This window comes from Sus scrofa, chromosome 2 (genome assembly GCF_000003025.6).
Source record: "Sus scrofa isolate TJ Tabasco breed Duroc chromosome 2, Sscrofa11.1, whole genome shotgun sequence".
NCBI classification, from domain to species: Eukaryota; Metazoa; Chordata; class Mammalia; order Artiodactyla; family Suidae; genus Sus; species Sus scrofa.
In genome coordinates, this window is record NC_010444.4 from 91,628,769 (window position 1) to 91,644,501 (window position 15,733).

A 15,733-nucleotide genomic window follows, 5' to 3' on the forward strand; every position below is an offset into this window, starting at 1 on the left:
CCTTCCTCTAACCTTGCCCCATTCCAATCCTTTCATGCACTTCAGTCGACTTCTAGCTCCACATGCTTCAGTGGCTCCCTGTTGCCTTCAATGAAAAAGTACGGTCTTCTCAAATTGTCTTACAAGTCCTGTTGTGTGATTCCTCCTCCCTAAGGTGACATGATTATCTTTCTCTCCCTCGTTATCCTTTCTCCCCCCACCCAACATCCTACATTTGATTGGCACTGAACTACTCCATCTCTCCTCATCTTCTCTTTACTTCCAAGCCCCTACGTCTGTTCTTCCCTTGGTCTTGGGTACCCTTTCTCTCTCCACTCTCTATTCTCTTCCCTGCCTATTCATCTTTCAAGCCTTGAATTAGATTTCACTTCCTAAGGACAGCTTCCTGCCCCTCTCTATCCTGATTAGGCATTCCTGATAAGTCCTTTCTTAACACGGTGTTTTCACAGCCGTCATATTTAGCACACTCTATTGTGACTGTGTATTTGCTTCTCTGTCTCTCTCACACTGTCTTTCTTAAAGACAGGAACCCAGTCTTTCTTTTTCACTGTTCTCTTCTTTGTACTTATAACAAGGCTTTCTTAAGGAATAAATGAAGGAGTATAATGGAAACAAATTTAAGTCTTCAAAGAAGGAGTGTCATTATGTCAGATGCCTCTGAAAGAGCATGTGAGCTGAGAAACAAAAAGTGACCTTCAGGCCCATGTAGAAGGGGCTTGTGACCATGACAAGAGTACTTTCTTTGGAGTAATGGGGACACATGCCATAGTAGAATGGTTTGAAACTGGTTGGGACATGAGTACATGTAGACAGCCAATAGAGACATTTATTGGAAAGTTGTGCCATGATAAGAGGCAAACAGTGTTGAGGCAGCAATGCCTGCGGAAACACACATGAAAGACTGGAGAGACTGCTCATGGGAAAGTCAGAACTGTACTTAGGGTCATACACAAAGAAGGGAAGCACAATTGGGGTAAAGTCCACGAGAACTATTATTATTATTATTATTATTTTGCCAACTGCATTGCAGAGATTTGACGTGGGGTCTCAGTTCCCAGACCAGGGTTCACACTCAGGCCACAACAATGAAAGCACTGAATTCCAACCACTAGACCACCAGGGAACTCCCTCCACAAGCACATTTTGAATCCCAACTTCTGATAACATTTGCTAGGAGGAATGAGTTGAAATTCCAGAAAGCACTCTGAGAGAAGTTTACAATGTTGCCTAGCTGTGCAGTGGTATAGCAAGTAATAACTTTATTGGTAGATTTCTGTGGCCCGTGGTAATAACAATATAAAGGGAAGTAGCAGTAACTGAGATGCAGGAAATCCTTGTGCTTCATTCATTATTAAATACATATGTCACAAAGGTATGGAGAGTCCTGCAGCAAACAACCATGTTTCACCTGACTTAAGGAAGATCGTATCATTAAATGCAATAGTGGACCTGGTGCATCTTGAATTTAAGACAACTTTTTTATATATAAATAAATGATAAATAAATAAAAATAAAATGAAAAAAAATTAAAAAGCAACTTTTTCCCAGTTGTTCAAGTTTCTATTCAAAGCGCAATTCATTTTTTAACATGAAGAGCAAAAGGTTTCTACTGCGGAAAGTCATAACCAACTTGTTGAAGTTTATACAGAAAATGTTTTCAGTAAACAAATCTGAGTGCAGGGTTTCAGGAAGAAAATGTGAGGGTCATGATGATAAAAGCAATGGAAGACCAGCAGATGTGCCCTAGGTCCTCCTCAATGTCATCAATCATAAGCCTGTCTTACCCTGTGGTTCCCAACCAGTAGGTCTTGGGCCCCTGGGGGGAGCAGAATTTATTGTAAGGGGCCTGGAAATCCATGTGCACATTGAGTATGGTAGACTAAATAAATAATATGTCATACATACACACACTATTATTTTTTAAATGTCTGCAGATGAAATGTTAACTAAAATACAAATTCGGTTACTTGCCTTGCTGAATTAATAGCAACCTTTGATCATTGTGTGTTTTCTCAAACAGTGGACACTGAAAGTATAATGTGTAGCATGATATCGTCCTCCTCCTCAAAAAGATTGGACTTTTGATACTTTTCTTTGCTAGAAAATATGTATGAGGACACTGGATGATGACTTAAACAAGAGGCAGAACGTTTTATTTAATAGTTTAAGAATGACTTGCTCTGTAAAAATCTGTTCTTTAAAACCCTTGCAGTGTGTTGCAGCATACCAACTTGTTTCATCCACTCTTTGTTTCTGCAGGATGCTTTTGTGCTAAAGCTCTCCTCAGTCCATACTTAACACAACAAACAGCATCAGATCTTAGAAAACAGTGCATCCAAGGGCCAGTTCTTCAGGAGTCCCAGTGGGATTTCTCTCCCTTGTTTGACCACAGATAGTGCTTCCTGGGACAAAAAAGAAATCCCACCTGGGCCCTGCTGGGCTGCTTCTATCAGGGGAGTTTTCTTTTTTATTTGCCTAGAAGGGGCATGGTTTTGCATTATTCAGCTTTCAGCTGACCAGGTACTTGGATAGCATGCACGCTTAGTTGAACATTGATTTGTTTAGTCGTTATTTGTGTCAAATATATGTGTCCCTCATCACCAATAAGAGAACAAGCTACTTGCAAACTACTCAAAATTGTGTGCTGAGTGGCATTGACTGGGAAGGAAAAGCAACACCCACCCTTGTCTCAAGTTCTCTTTTTCACCAGCATCTAACTTAGCAGTAGAAATGCCCTTTCTAATTGAGGCATGCTTTTCAGAAACTCTTCACTGAAATATTTCCCAAAGTAAGATGGCACTCGAGATGCTACAGTGACCCAGCATCACAACTTTGAATCCCATGATGAAAAATTGATTTCTTTATCAATTTTCTTTCAATCCTCTGATCGCACATAGAGATCTCAAGTTAGGGCTGGCCTGTATTTGACACTCCTTACTGTGTCCCCGATCTCTCTCTTCATTTCTCTCTCTCTCTTTTTTTAAAGAGAGAGAGAATTCATGCCTCACATTCAGTTTTTAGCACAAGGTAACAATACTGACCTAAACTTTATTTATTTATTTATTTATTTGTCGTTTTGCCGTTTCTTGGGCTGCTCTCGTGGCATATGGATGTTCCCAGGCTAGGGGTCGAATCGAAGCTGTAGCTGCCGGCCTATACCAGAGCCACAGCAACGTGGGATCCGAGCTGTGTCTGCGACCTACACCACAGCTCACAGCAACGCCAGATGCCCAACCCACTGAGCAAGGCCAGGGATGGAACCCGCAACCTCATGGTTCCTAGTCATATTCGTTAACCACTGCGCCTTGACGGGAACTCCTCTGACCTAAACTTTAAAGCATTGTTTTATATTCATTATAGCTATGTCTTATAGCTCCCTCCAATTTAAGGCAAATAATATATTCTTTACCCATTTACAGTAGTGATATAATCTTTTAAAAAATATGGTGAGTCAATTTAAAGAGGAGTATTGTATAGATATTGATGGTTTCATAATTACAGTAAAACCCATGTGAGTTATTCAAGAACAAAGTATGTGAAGTCCTGCCCTCTCACAAAGCAAATAGATTACTGGGAGACACAGAATATTAAGCCGTGAGCAGGAAGTAGTTTATCAAGGTGGAAAAGCTATGTACCACCCAGTATCCTTAATGAGAGGACCCAGAATAGGTTAACGTTATAGCCATAAGGCAGTGAGTTCTAACTTGACCTTTTCTGCCACACTAGCAGATGTAGTTAGCACTCACATTGGCCCCAGGACCTTTGAAAGTGAAGAAGAAAAGCAGTTTAAATCTCATTAGGTTTTTAACCTGGCAGTGTATCATTTTTCCCATACTGCAGGGTCACAGGCTCCATTAATATAAGGAGTTAAAGATTACATTCTGAGTGGCTGGCAACACCGTTCTCAAGTGCATTACTCATCTCAAGTTAGACGTCACAAGGGGAGCTGGCTATCGCTTTCAAGCCAGTGGGTGTAAAACTTGCTGTTCCTTTCTATTTGTCTGTGAGATAATTCTGGCTCTCCCTTTCCCTCCAGGATACGGCTGCCAAAAAGAATGAATCTTGGTACCTACTCTATTCATAATGATCTCCGTAACAGGAGAAGTAAATGTTTCTTGTTGCTAACTGGGAACATTTCCCTCAAATGATTGCAAGTAGTAGGACTGCCTTCCATTGATGGATAATTCCAGCAGCACTTTTTTTTTTTTTTTTTTTTCCTTCTTCAGCAGAGTGGAGATAGCGTCATAGTGGGATAAAATGGGCTAGAGTTACTAGCTCTGACGTTCTAATCTTGGGTCTTCCGCTGCCTAGCTCTCTCCTCTCCAGCCAGCCACTTAACCTCTTTTTGAAGTCAGCTTCCTCCAGAAGGAGACCTGGTCACATGTACCTCTTGTCTGAGCACCAGATAAGGCAGAACTGTATAGAGGCAATAGCCTAATCCTCAGTGCAAAAGTGCTTTTCAGAAGTTTTTCTTTCCCCACACGCCCCCTCTTCACCCCAGGATGTCTTAGACCGCTTAACTTCATATACTCTCCACCAATGTCAAAGACTCCAGCTAGACTGAAAGCCTTTGCTTGTATTGAAGAGCAGCCTTCTGTCTGGTTGTAGGCTTATTAGCCATGCAGCGTGATATAGTTGTAGAAAGAGTGGCCTTTCTTTTCTTTATATCTCTGTGTTGATGGATGTCATCTAAATGGATAATTTTTCAGGTTTTTTTGTTATTTTTGTTTGTTGTGTTTTTCTTTTCTCTTTGTTTTTGCTTTCAGCCCTTGAATTTCCACATGAATTTCCACAACATATATGGAGTATTTTAGTCACTTTTGAATGCTTTGGTGTTTCATCTTTAATAAAGAACTAACAATTAAATTTAATTCCCTCAAGTATAAAGTAAAATATATATTGAGTGCATTTCTACAACTTTTATGACTATAGAAAGTGACAAATGGTTATTTTGTAAATTACTTTGTAACCCTCACCTTGATGCCGAGGGTTCAAAGGAACATGTATGTAGAAATCTTGAAAAAATACATCTTCTCAAATAGTTTTTCTTAAATAGAGATGTCATTTGTTATTCACAAAACATCCTTTGCCTTTTAGCATCACCTGGAATATAGAGAACACGTACTCATGTATCTACTTGGGCTGAGAATAAATAGCCAAACTGATCTTGGAAATACATAAAGATGACATTGTTATCTTTTGCTTCAGCTGTTACCAAAGAATTAGATTGGGTTAGACTGGGTATTTGCCAGGCAGGCAGGAACACTGAAAGAACAGACTTCATTTAAAAGTGGCAATCTAGGGAGTTGCCTTCATTGCTCAGCTGTTAACATACCCAACTAGGATCCACGAGGATGTGGATTCGATCTCTGGCCTTGCTCAGTGGGTTAAGGATCTGGCATTGCTGTGAGCTGTGATGTAGGTTGCAGTCACAGGTCGAATCCCATGTTGCTGTGGCTGTGGTGTAGGCTGGGGGCTGCAGCTCTGATTCAACCCCTAGCCTGCGAACCTCTGTATGCCTTGGATGTGGCGGTAAAAAGCAAAAAAAAAAGTAAAAGTGGCAATCTAGGAGTTTCCCACAATGGTGCCATGGGTTAAGAATCTGACTGCAGTGACTTGAGCTGCTGTGGAGGTGCAGGTTTGATCCCTGGCCGGATTCAGTGGGTTAAAGGATCTGGGATTGCCACAGCTGCAGCGTAGTTCACAGCTGCAGCTCAGATTCAATCCCTGGCCCAGGAACTTCCATATGTCACAAGTGAAGCCATAAAAATAAAAAATAAAATAAAATGGATCTGCTAAAAGTGGTATCTTGTGTGGACAAACTACTTTGTATTCTTGAGCTAATAGTTTGCAGAAAGCAAGAGGCACCTGGTCTTTCAGAACCCTGCCCCACCCATTGTTAACTCCTGCTAGTTATTTTGTGCATGATGCTCTAGTGGACTGAAAAAGCAAGTTGACTTCTAAAACTTATGTTTAAATAAAAACACAACATATATGGAGTATTTTAGTCACTTTTGAATGCTTTGGTGTTTCATCTTTAATAAAGAACTAACAATTAAATTTAATTCCCTCAAGTATAAAGTAAAATATATATTGAGTGCATTTCTACAACTTTTATGACTATAGAAAGTGACAAATGGTTATTTTGTAAATTACTTTGTAACCCTCACCTTGATGCCGAGGGTTCAAAGGAACAAATTATGAGGACAAGACTGGTAGGAAACCACATGTGTGTGGAAGTTTGTGGTGAAATCAAATAAAAGAGGCCTCAGAGACATTTTTTTATGTGCCTGATTTGGCCCAATCTGTTGACCACTTTGACTTTTCATCTGTCTCATTAGAAGTAGTTTTCAACAAAGATATCCATTAGGCAGATTACACATGGTGTGTTAATGTGTTTGATGAGGTTTTCATTTTTCTTTCTTTGAAGCTTTGAAAACAACTTCTGGTGATTATTCTAATTGCAGTGCACTGGCACACTAGAGTCCCTTTATTTCTCATTAACCGTGATTTGGGGCTGCGTCTCCACCAAGGGGAGGTAGCACTGGGGCTAATCCCAACTTGGCAGAATTATTGGGTTCCACCCCAGCAGTCACCAAAACATTTGGGTTTAGTCAGAACGCCAATTCGTCACTTCCTAAAACCAAATCTCTTCTCCATCCCTCACTAACCCGTTCATAGACCATAGAGAGAGTGAGAAAGACGTGAGCAGAACTCACTGAATAATAGGGCCTGGGCCTCTGAAACGTCAAGAGAGATCTGAGATACTTCCATTTTCTGAGCCTCTTGATGTATTATTTTTAAAAAAGGAAAAGTGCAGAACAGGATAGAAAAAAAAAATCACATCTTTAGTATTTAAAATCATGCTTTAAACACATAAAAAATAAGAGTTCCCATCAAGACGCAGTGGTTAACGATTCCAACTAGGAACCATGAGGTTTCTGGTTCGATCCCTGGCGTTGCTCAGTGGGTTAAGGATCCGGTGTTGCCATGAGCTGTGGTGTAGGTTGCAGACGCATTGCTGTGGCTCTGGTACAGGCCAGTGGCTACAGCTCCAATTGGACCCCTAGCCTGGGAATCTCCATATGCCGTGGGAGCGGCCCTGGAAAAGGCAAAAAGACAAAATAAAATAAAATAATATAAAATAAAATAAACACATAAAAAATAGAATCACCTTTTTAGAATGTAGATAAAATGGCCAAATTTGAGGCCGTTTATGACCATAAAGCCCTAGCTCAGTGGCTCTCTAAAAGATATCTTGGCATTTCACCTTTCCCAGCCATCATGGTTCTTGCTCATATCTGGATGGAAGTTCCAGGATCATTTAGCTTCATTTGCTAAATAAGACAAATGAGGCCAAACAGTGTAAGTTATGTGCTTTATAGAACAGCCAATTAGTTGGTGATAAAGCCTATCTCAGGGCAGATGGAAGGCACATGAAAGATTCAGAGGAGGAGGTCTTGGATAAGTGGGATGACTGCTAGTAATCGATCAGATGATGAATATTGAGAGCATGATCTCGGGGAAAGTGAATATTGGGCAAAGGTCCCACGAGTCACAGCCAGATGAGGCTACTCACGACTGCAGGTTGAAATTTCCGCATAGTTTCATGAGAACGGCAGTTACGACACTACACCATAAGATGAATTTGGAAGTTCCTGCCTTCTAGTACTTTTACCCTGCTTTTAGTCCTCTAGTTGAGAATCTATGTGAGATCCCTGTGGAGAAAAGTGGCAACTTTCCCCACTGAATGTCTAAGCTAGGAAGCAGGACATTAGGAGTTGATTTTGACTCGGTCTTTTGCGAAACACTCTCTTCTCTGAGTCATGCATTAATAATTTGGATCTCAGCAATGATTTTATTTATCAAGGGGATTTTTACTTCTCCAGAGAGCCAGAATCCTTCCTCCCTGTTGTATATCAGAAGCAGACACTGGAGAAGCTGCTTTCTGTGTCCTTCTCGTCCTGTTGCGATTCTGGGCTCCTTGGTAACTTGGCCAGCCATCTTGAATGAAATCTTAGGCAAGTTGTGTTGGCTCCATCTCCTTGGAGATCATTTCCAGCTGTTAGCACAGTGCAAATATGAGTTCTCCTAAGCCAAGAAAACCTGACATTTTTATTGGATCCCCATACAAAGATTGGATGCAATAATTAAAAAGAAGTATCAATCCCCTGTGTTTTGAGGGTGACAGGATACAGGTACCATGACACTATTAAGGCAAGTGTAACTTGGTACAGATACTTTAGGAGGCAAATTAGCGATGTGTACCCAAAAGCTCAAAATGCATATATTTTCCAACTCAAGATGGCAGACTGAACACATGTGTTGGCCTCCCATTTTTTTTTTTTTTTCAAAAACCTCACTGACTTTAAAGTATGGGAATATCGAATAGAATATCCCCAATATATCTGTATCTCTCAGATTTAGTCAGGAAAATCAAGCCAAATAATTCAATCAAGAGAACTCAATATGGAGAACCATTTATGAATGTGTAGGAAATCTAAAAAAATTATCAGTTAGCAATATCAGGTGCTACTATCACCATGAGGACTAGAAGGATCAAAGAAAACATACTGCCGCTGGAGTCCAGGACCACATGGCAGAAGCTGGACATGGAAGAAGGGGCTGCTTGGAGTCAGAAGATGTTGGACAAGATGGAAGAAATGCAGCCACTTCTAGGGAGGCTGCCCAAGGCAGAAAGAAAAGGAGAAATATCCTGCCTTCTCCCTTCTTACTTCTCTCCGGTATCCCACAGTGTTTCCCACTGGCTGAACCCAGATAGAAACCATTTGGCATGGCCATGTCATTTGCAGCAGTCATTTCCCTGGGATGGAGAGCAGAACAGAGAGATTGTGAGTAATGGCTAAAAGCAAAGCAAAAATGCAGCTGCCTGGCACAATAGACAGGAGAGAATGTGGGTGTGTGGGTGTGTTACTAAAGGGTGAGATATTTAATAACTTCCTGGACTACAAAATGTAGATGGGAGCCATTAGAAGAAAAGGGCAGAGAAAGCATCAGCTTGGAATAGATTCTGACAGCTCTCTAGAGGTAGAAAGCTAATCTGCCCTGTGGAACCCCACAGACGCCTGGGTACAGAGTTAGCAGACATAACAGAGGGGGAGAGTGAAAGATGGAGCTAAAACGAGAGAGATTACTTAAAGGTCTGAATATGTTCTGAATTCTCCCAGTCAGCACCCCATTTCCAACATGTACACAGTGAGCAGGCAGCCAGCATTTTACCCCCCGGCAAAACATGATGACTTCTCTCTAAAGAAATTGAACAAACTGGGAAAAGATAACATTTCTAAATTTGTTGGTGCCTTGAAGGGAAGCCATTATCATGGGGGGATTTTGCAGGGGCTCAGCCTGACAGCCAGTTCCCACTCCATTGATCCTCAATCAGAGTTCACCAGTCACCACTACCTGGCCCATTCTAGGAGGAAATTCTGAAAAAGAAGAGACCTACTGGGAAAAGTCTTATTTACACTAAAGCAGAAACGTCTACTCCATCTACCCAGGCCTCCTTTTTTACTAACACAGAGAAACCACTGGAATATGAGGAGAACTGGCAGTATTAAAAAAAAAAAATAGAAATAGCAAATTCTAAAAAAAAAAAAAAAAAAGGGCAGAAAAAGCATCCTTAGAATGATCTGAAGTGATATAAAGAGAACTTTTAAAGTCATCCTTATGTTCTCAAAAAGATTTAAGGAAGTATTAGGTCTACAAAACAAGATACAGAACAATGAGGGAATGAGAAGAGTTATTAGAGATTTCAAATATAATTGCCAAAATTAAAAATGTAGTAATGATACTAGAAAAATAAAGATCAAAGAAATTTTCCAAAATATTAAGAACAAGTAAAAGAGGGAAACTATTAGGAACATAATGAGAGGACATATAGTCAACTAATAAAAGCCTTAGGAAGATAGAAAGAGGCAAAGAAGTGTTGAAATTATTCAAGCAAATGATAAAAAGATTATATACTGGAGTAAAAGAAGGATAAGAATCTTTGGTTTGAAATGACCCACTGAATTTTTAACATAACAAATCAAAAGACACCTCCACCTAGCCACACTGTGGTGAAATTTCAGATCAATGTAATTTTCATAAAGAACCTAAAAGCTTCTAGGAGAAAAAGTCATGAGTTGCAGAATAAATGAGATGCAGATACCTTTAGAGTTCTGAAGTAAGATGATATCCCACCTAGAATTCTCTATAACTGTAATTACAAAGATACAAGCCCTATCTACATTTCTACCTATTTGTCATCTTCCTATAAAGCTACTTGACAGTGTTTCAGCAGAGCACATAAGCCACTTAGGAAGTGCGGAACAATAGATCTGACCCAGGAAAGGAGTAAAAGGATGTCCCAGGTTGCCAGCAGCCTAGGGGTGTGGGACCATCAGCCCCAGGAATAAGCCTCCAGGACAATCTGTGGCTTGTAAAATAGTGAATATGGCTTAAAGTATGGAAAAACTAAAGGACACATAATGAAAGGAGAGGGCAGAGGAAGTAATAGAAATTCCAGGGGAAAAGTTGTGCTAAAAAATTGTCATCAGGATTTCCCATCATGGCATGTACCCTTTGACTCAGCAATTCTAGTTCTAGTTCTAGGAATTTTCTAAAGAAAAGAATTCATCAATTTTACAAATATTTATGTTCATAGAAGTTCATTATAATGTACATTATTTTAAGATTTATAAATAATATAAATAGCACACAACCATGTGCATAGCAGCACTATTCCTAATAGCTGAGAGGCAGAAGCAACCCAAGCGTCCATCAGTGGATGAACGTATAATTGTAGCGTGTGATGTATGCATACAATGGGATATATTCAGCCTTGGAAAGGAAGGCGATCCTTTCACATGCTGTGACATGATTGAACCTTGAAAACATTAAACTAAATGAAATAAGGCTTTCCATTTAGCCATATCATATAAAATCATACAGAATCAAGACACTGTATGATTCCAGTTATATGAAATATTAAGTAGTCAAATTCACAGAAGCAAAGAGTCGTACTTATCAGGGCCTGGGAGGGAAAGCTGATGCTTTATGGATGTAGAGTTGTAGTTGTACAAGATGAGAAGTCCTAGAGATCTGTTTCAGAACAATGTGAATAAACTGTACACTTAAAATGGTGAAGATGGTCAATCTTATGTAATATGTCTTCACCACAATAAAAAAAATATGTATTTTGGTAAACAATTCTCTGTTTGTTTGAATGCATATTAAAAATTACAGAAGGGTATGCAACAAAATTGTTTGTAGTGGCTAGCACAGCTACAATTAAGAGCTCCTTTCTTACCTTTCTAGATTCTCTCATATTTACAGAGTAAGCACAAAATTGCTATAGTTGTGAGAAAAAAAATGAAACACTTTCCACTTTGAAAATATAAAACAAAACTTCCATTGGGACTGACTACAAGTGAATGACTCATATATTGCAATTCCTTGTTTGCCAAGGAAGCACTTCCATTCTCCTGAGAAAGTCAAGATTTTACAGCCCCGCAGAAGAGCGCTGAACAGGGCCTAGATCTTCTGTGACTTCTGCATCTTCTGTCCAGTCTCAGGAAGAAGAAGCAAAAGCTAGCCCTCTTTCACGTGAAGTAGAAAAACTAGTTATCTTCGAAGAACAAATTTTCTTTCACGAACTCCTTTAACTTCGAGGCACCCTGAAACAGAAATAGAGACTGGGGGAAAATAAGAGGTGTATGGGGGGGGAGGCTAGGGAGGAGATTAATTACACTAGACAAAGTGGCCCAGCCCAAGTGTAAGGTGACATTTTAGCTTTGCGGGACACCGTTTTATCATGACCCTGCCTTTGCGTCCTGTGTCACAGTGACAAACAAGTGGGTCATTACATCATAGTCGTTTTACAGCTATTTCTGTGTTTGCCCTTTTGGCATTTGAGGCTGTGGTCCCTTGCTTCATTATATTGTGCTGAAAGGGGATCTTGAACTGTTTTTCTTTTATTTGGAAAGACTGGCTAGATGAAATGCCTATGAAAGTGTAAGAAAGAGTTAAAGCTTTAAGGAAAGAGTTAAAGAGTTCAAGATTATGAAAACCAAATGTTCAGAAAGGGAGTTTCACTGTGAATGTCAACATCTCTCTGTGGCCCTGCAGTGCTTTTATATTCTACCAGATATTAAATTCATTGATAAGGCAACATATGTCTCGATCAGCAAAACCCATGGTTTATAAAGGTGTGGGACTTCTGTGGTGGTGTTTAAGCATTCTGACACAAATGACTCCAACACTGAGGGCTTTTTCACCTCATATCAGATAGTATTGTGATAATCTTGGCAATCAAGGGTTTTGTTAAAGCTACCGTAGAGTGAATTTAATGGTTAGATACATTTTCCTCAAAGAATTTAACAAATCTTATCTTTAGTCTAACATTAGAATTGTGATCCTGGTCTATTTCTATTCTTGTTATTAGGCCTGAATATACAGCTTTGATTTATCTTCATTTTTTTCCCCCTCACTTTGGGGTCTTCTCTATTTTTAAGGAATAACCCAGAGACCTCACATTTCTTGTTTATCTTTTCCTTCCTATAATCCATTACTCGGTTTAAAATACAGCCTCAGTCTTTTGAAGAGAATGACTATAGTTGAAGATAAACTAGTTTCAACCAGTCAGTAAAGATCTTTGTAATACACGTTACCCAAGTTTCTGTATACTTATGTAATCTTTCATATTGGTTGCTGATATTTGAGAGTCATGAAAAAAAGAAGGAGAGGAGACAAAGGTAAAAAAGCAAGGGCAGAAGTAAAAAAAGGAGAGAGAGGGAGGAAAGAAGACAGTCAGAACTGACTTCAGATATGTGTTTCTTCCAGTATTGGCGCTTGTCCAGACAAATCAATTGAATTTCCTCACCAAACCCAATTTGAACAAATGCTAAGATCTGTAGAATAAAAATAAAACACTTAGAAAAATAGCCCAAGGTGTTTTATTGAATCTATGAGGAGGATTTTCTTTTCTAAGTCATAGAGGTAAAATGTTGCTACAGTTTTTCAAAACAATATTATAATTTTTAAATAACATCATGCAAAGGGAAAATAAACATATTTTCTTGTTGCCTGCAGGATAATTTGGGTAGCAAGCCACACAAAATTTTTGAGTGGATTTGTGCTGACTTAGAAAACATTCTCAATATTTGGGTCTTTAAAAATTGTGCTAAGCTTGCAAGTCCATAGCAAATCGAGAATAAGAACTGTCTTAGGACGTTTGTTGGTTTTTCTTTAGTTTATATGTAGCCAGCTGGTTTCTGACCTCTTTGTGTAAATATCCAGCTTTTCACATAATCAAACTCCATATTACCTTGTTATGACATCATTCTGGGCTGACTTTGATCCCTTACTAACTTTTCCGAACTGTACACATAGACTTAAATAACAATAAGAAGATTGCTACTTATCCACTAAATACTCCTGCTGATGGTGTTTAAAAAAATGTATATATGTGCACATATGCATGCTGAAAAGTGTATCCCATTTGATATTAAAGTTTCAAATTTTCAAAAATGTACATCTCTGAGGAAATCATTGTTTCCACTTTCTGCAACTGATACCAGTTGATATTTTTGTTCAACTGATAGTTTTAAAGCAGGCGAATTGAAATGTAGGATTCAGACACCTTGTCACATATTATTTTTCCACATGGATAGATGAAAGTAAAGGTTAAGTTGTATCCTTTGGTGATCCAGGAGCCAGGATATAAAACACAATGATTTTGTAAATTATTAAAAAATGGGCTTATTTAGTGTCTGATCAAGATAAATGACACAAGGCAGCTGTAAAAAGAATTCCCACTAGCCATTGACCCATAAATAGTAGTGTCATTTTTCATTTTTAGAGAAGTATCAAAATCAATTTAAAATAACACATCTTTAGCATTATAATTAAATGTCCTAAATTCTGCTTCAGAGGATATTATTTTAACTAATGTTATTTTTCAAGTTAAAAATTTCTTAAAACATTCTGATTCCTATAGAACTTGGATGACTTTTAAATAGAAATCCTCTTTCTATGGGTCCCATGTATCCCCAACACCTAAACCATCCCTGGCACATAGTAAGTGTTCAATAAATATTGTTGAATGAATGAATATGAATGGTATGTCAACTCATGTGAAGATCTGGATACCAAAATTGTCACACATGTGAGAGAATTAATATACAAAATAGTAATGAATGTTTATTGGCCACTTTTTATGTGCCAGCATGCTGCTAAGTGCTCTACATGCCTTCTCGGAAATAATGATCTTCATATAGCCTTGTAAAAAGTGGTGGTAGGCTATCTCGCATGAAAAACTGTGGCTTAGAAAATAGTAATAATGTGTTCAAGGCTATATAGCTAATAAATGGAACCGAAGTTAAAATTCAAGCCATCCTGGCTCAGCGCATACATATTTTTAACAAGTAGGTACTACTCTTTTTTGACACATTATAGTTTTATGGTGACTTTATGTTGTCTGGAATCAATCACAGACTATAGTTACAAAGAAAATAAAAGCTTCATTTTACTACTTCTAGAAGAATTAAAGCTCTCATGAAGCATTCAGTTTTCCATCAAGAGAATAAATGTTTCCATTATTATAGTATGTAAAAAATTTTAAATTGATCAATCATATTGTGCTTTTTTCTGTGCAGTACATAGGAATTTATCCTGTAAATACAGGTACCAAAAATGGGAAAAGAACTGTAAGGATGTAATGGTTACATTTTTTCATTCTAGCAAAAAAACCAGCAACAGCCTCGATGCAACTCAGTAGAAATCTGGTTAAACAAAGTATGACTATGTAGTGGATGACTGCACAGTTAATAGAAAGATCGATAAATGAAACTCCAAATTTGAAAAAGAAAATAGCAAACTGCGCATGAGTACCAGAGACTGGAATCAAATGGATCTGGTTTAATTCCAGCTCATGCCCACTTACCAGGTATGTGACCCTAAGCAATTAAAGCCTCTGTAGGCCTCATTTCCGTCATCTGTAAGGTGTGGATGCTGTAGCATCTACCATCTGGAGTTGTGAATGGTGTTGATGAAGAAGGTGTGGTGGGGGAAATTTAAATGTGTGTTCAGCATCTATTTTCCTACCTCAGTGTCACAATATTTTAAGTATCTGGATTCACATTACTAGATAATTAACAATGGTAATAGCAAGGAAAGATGGACAGATCGCTGGCCGGAGTCATAACATTTTCAGATTCCTTTTTCAAAAGACTATTTCTGATACAAACTTTAAGTTTTATTGACTCTGTCTTTTTTACTTACCAGTCCAAATGCTTCTTTATATGGACCTCCACTCAGATTCTTTCATTGAGTGACGGAAATGTATTTCAAATACCTTTTTCAAAGAAGAAAGAGAGTCTGCCAATGCTTTTTCTTCTTCTTTTTAAATCAGTAGTGCTATTACATGTCGATAAACAAATGAAGAGAGGCAGACATTTCAAGCAAAACAAGATCAACCCTCTGCATCTGATACTTAAACCTCATCCTCAGTTGCAGTTCTCCGCCTGTCAGTGTACAGTGAAAATGCTCAGAGTTTGGCCACAGAGTTGCCAACTGGCTTCAGGAAGAAAAAAAAAAAAATCTGCTAAATAAGCCAGCTCTCTGAGCCAATCTTATTATTGGAAGCACAGTGAACTCATTAATCTTATTCAGAGTTTTACCTTTTGTCATTGTGTTTTTTGTTTGTTTTCCTTCATGAAGAAAAACATGTTTT

At 38.6% G+C, this 15,733-nt stretch overlaps 1 protein-coding gene across 1 annotated transcript in view; it reads left to right on the top strand.

Moving 5' to 3' along the window:
* The window catches only part of XRCC4 (X-ray repair cross complementing 4), a 285,350-nt gene extending 270,421 nt beyond the window's left edge, over window positions 1-14,929 (top strand). Inside the window, exon 8 of the mRNA XM_021085371.1 lies at window positions 14,743-14,929. Within this exon, the coding sequence (XP_020941030.1) occupies window positions 14,743-14,779 (37 nt within the window). The 3' untranslated portion in view covers window positions 14,780-14,929. The remainder of the gene's footprint in view (window positions 1-14,742) is intronic.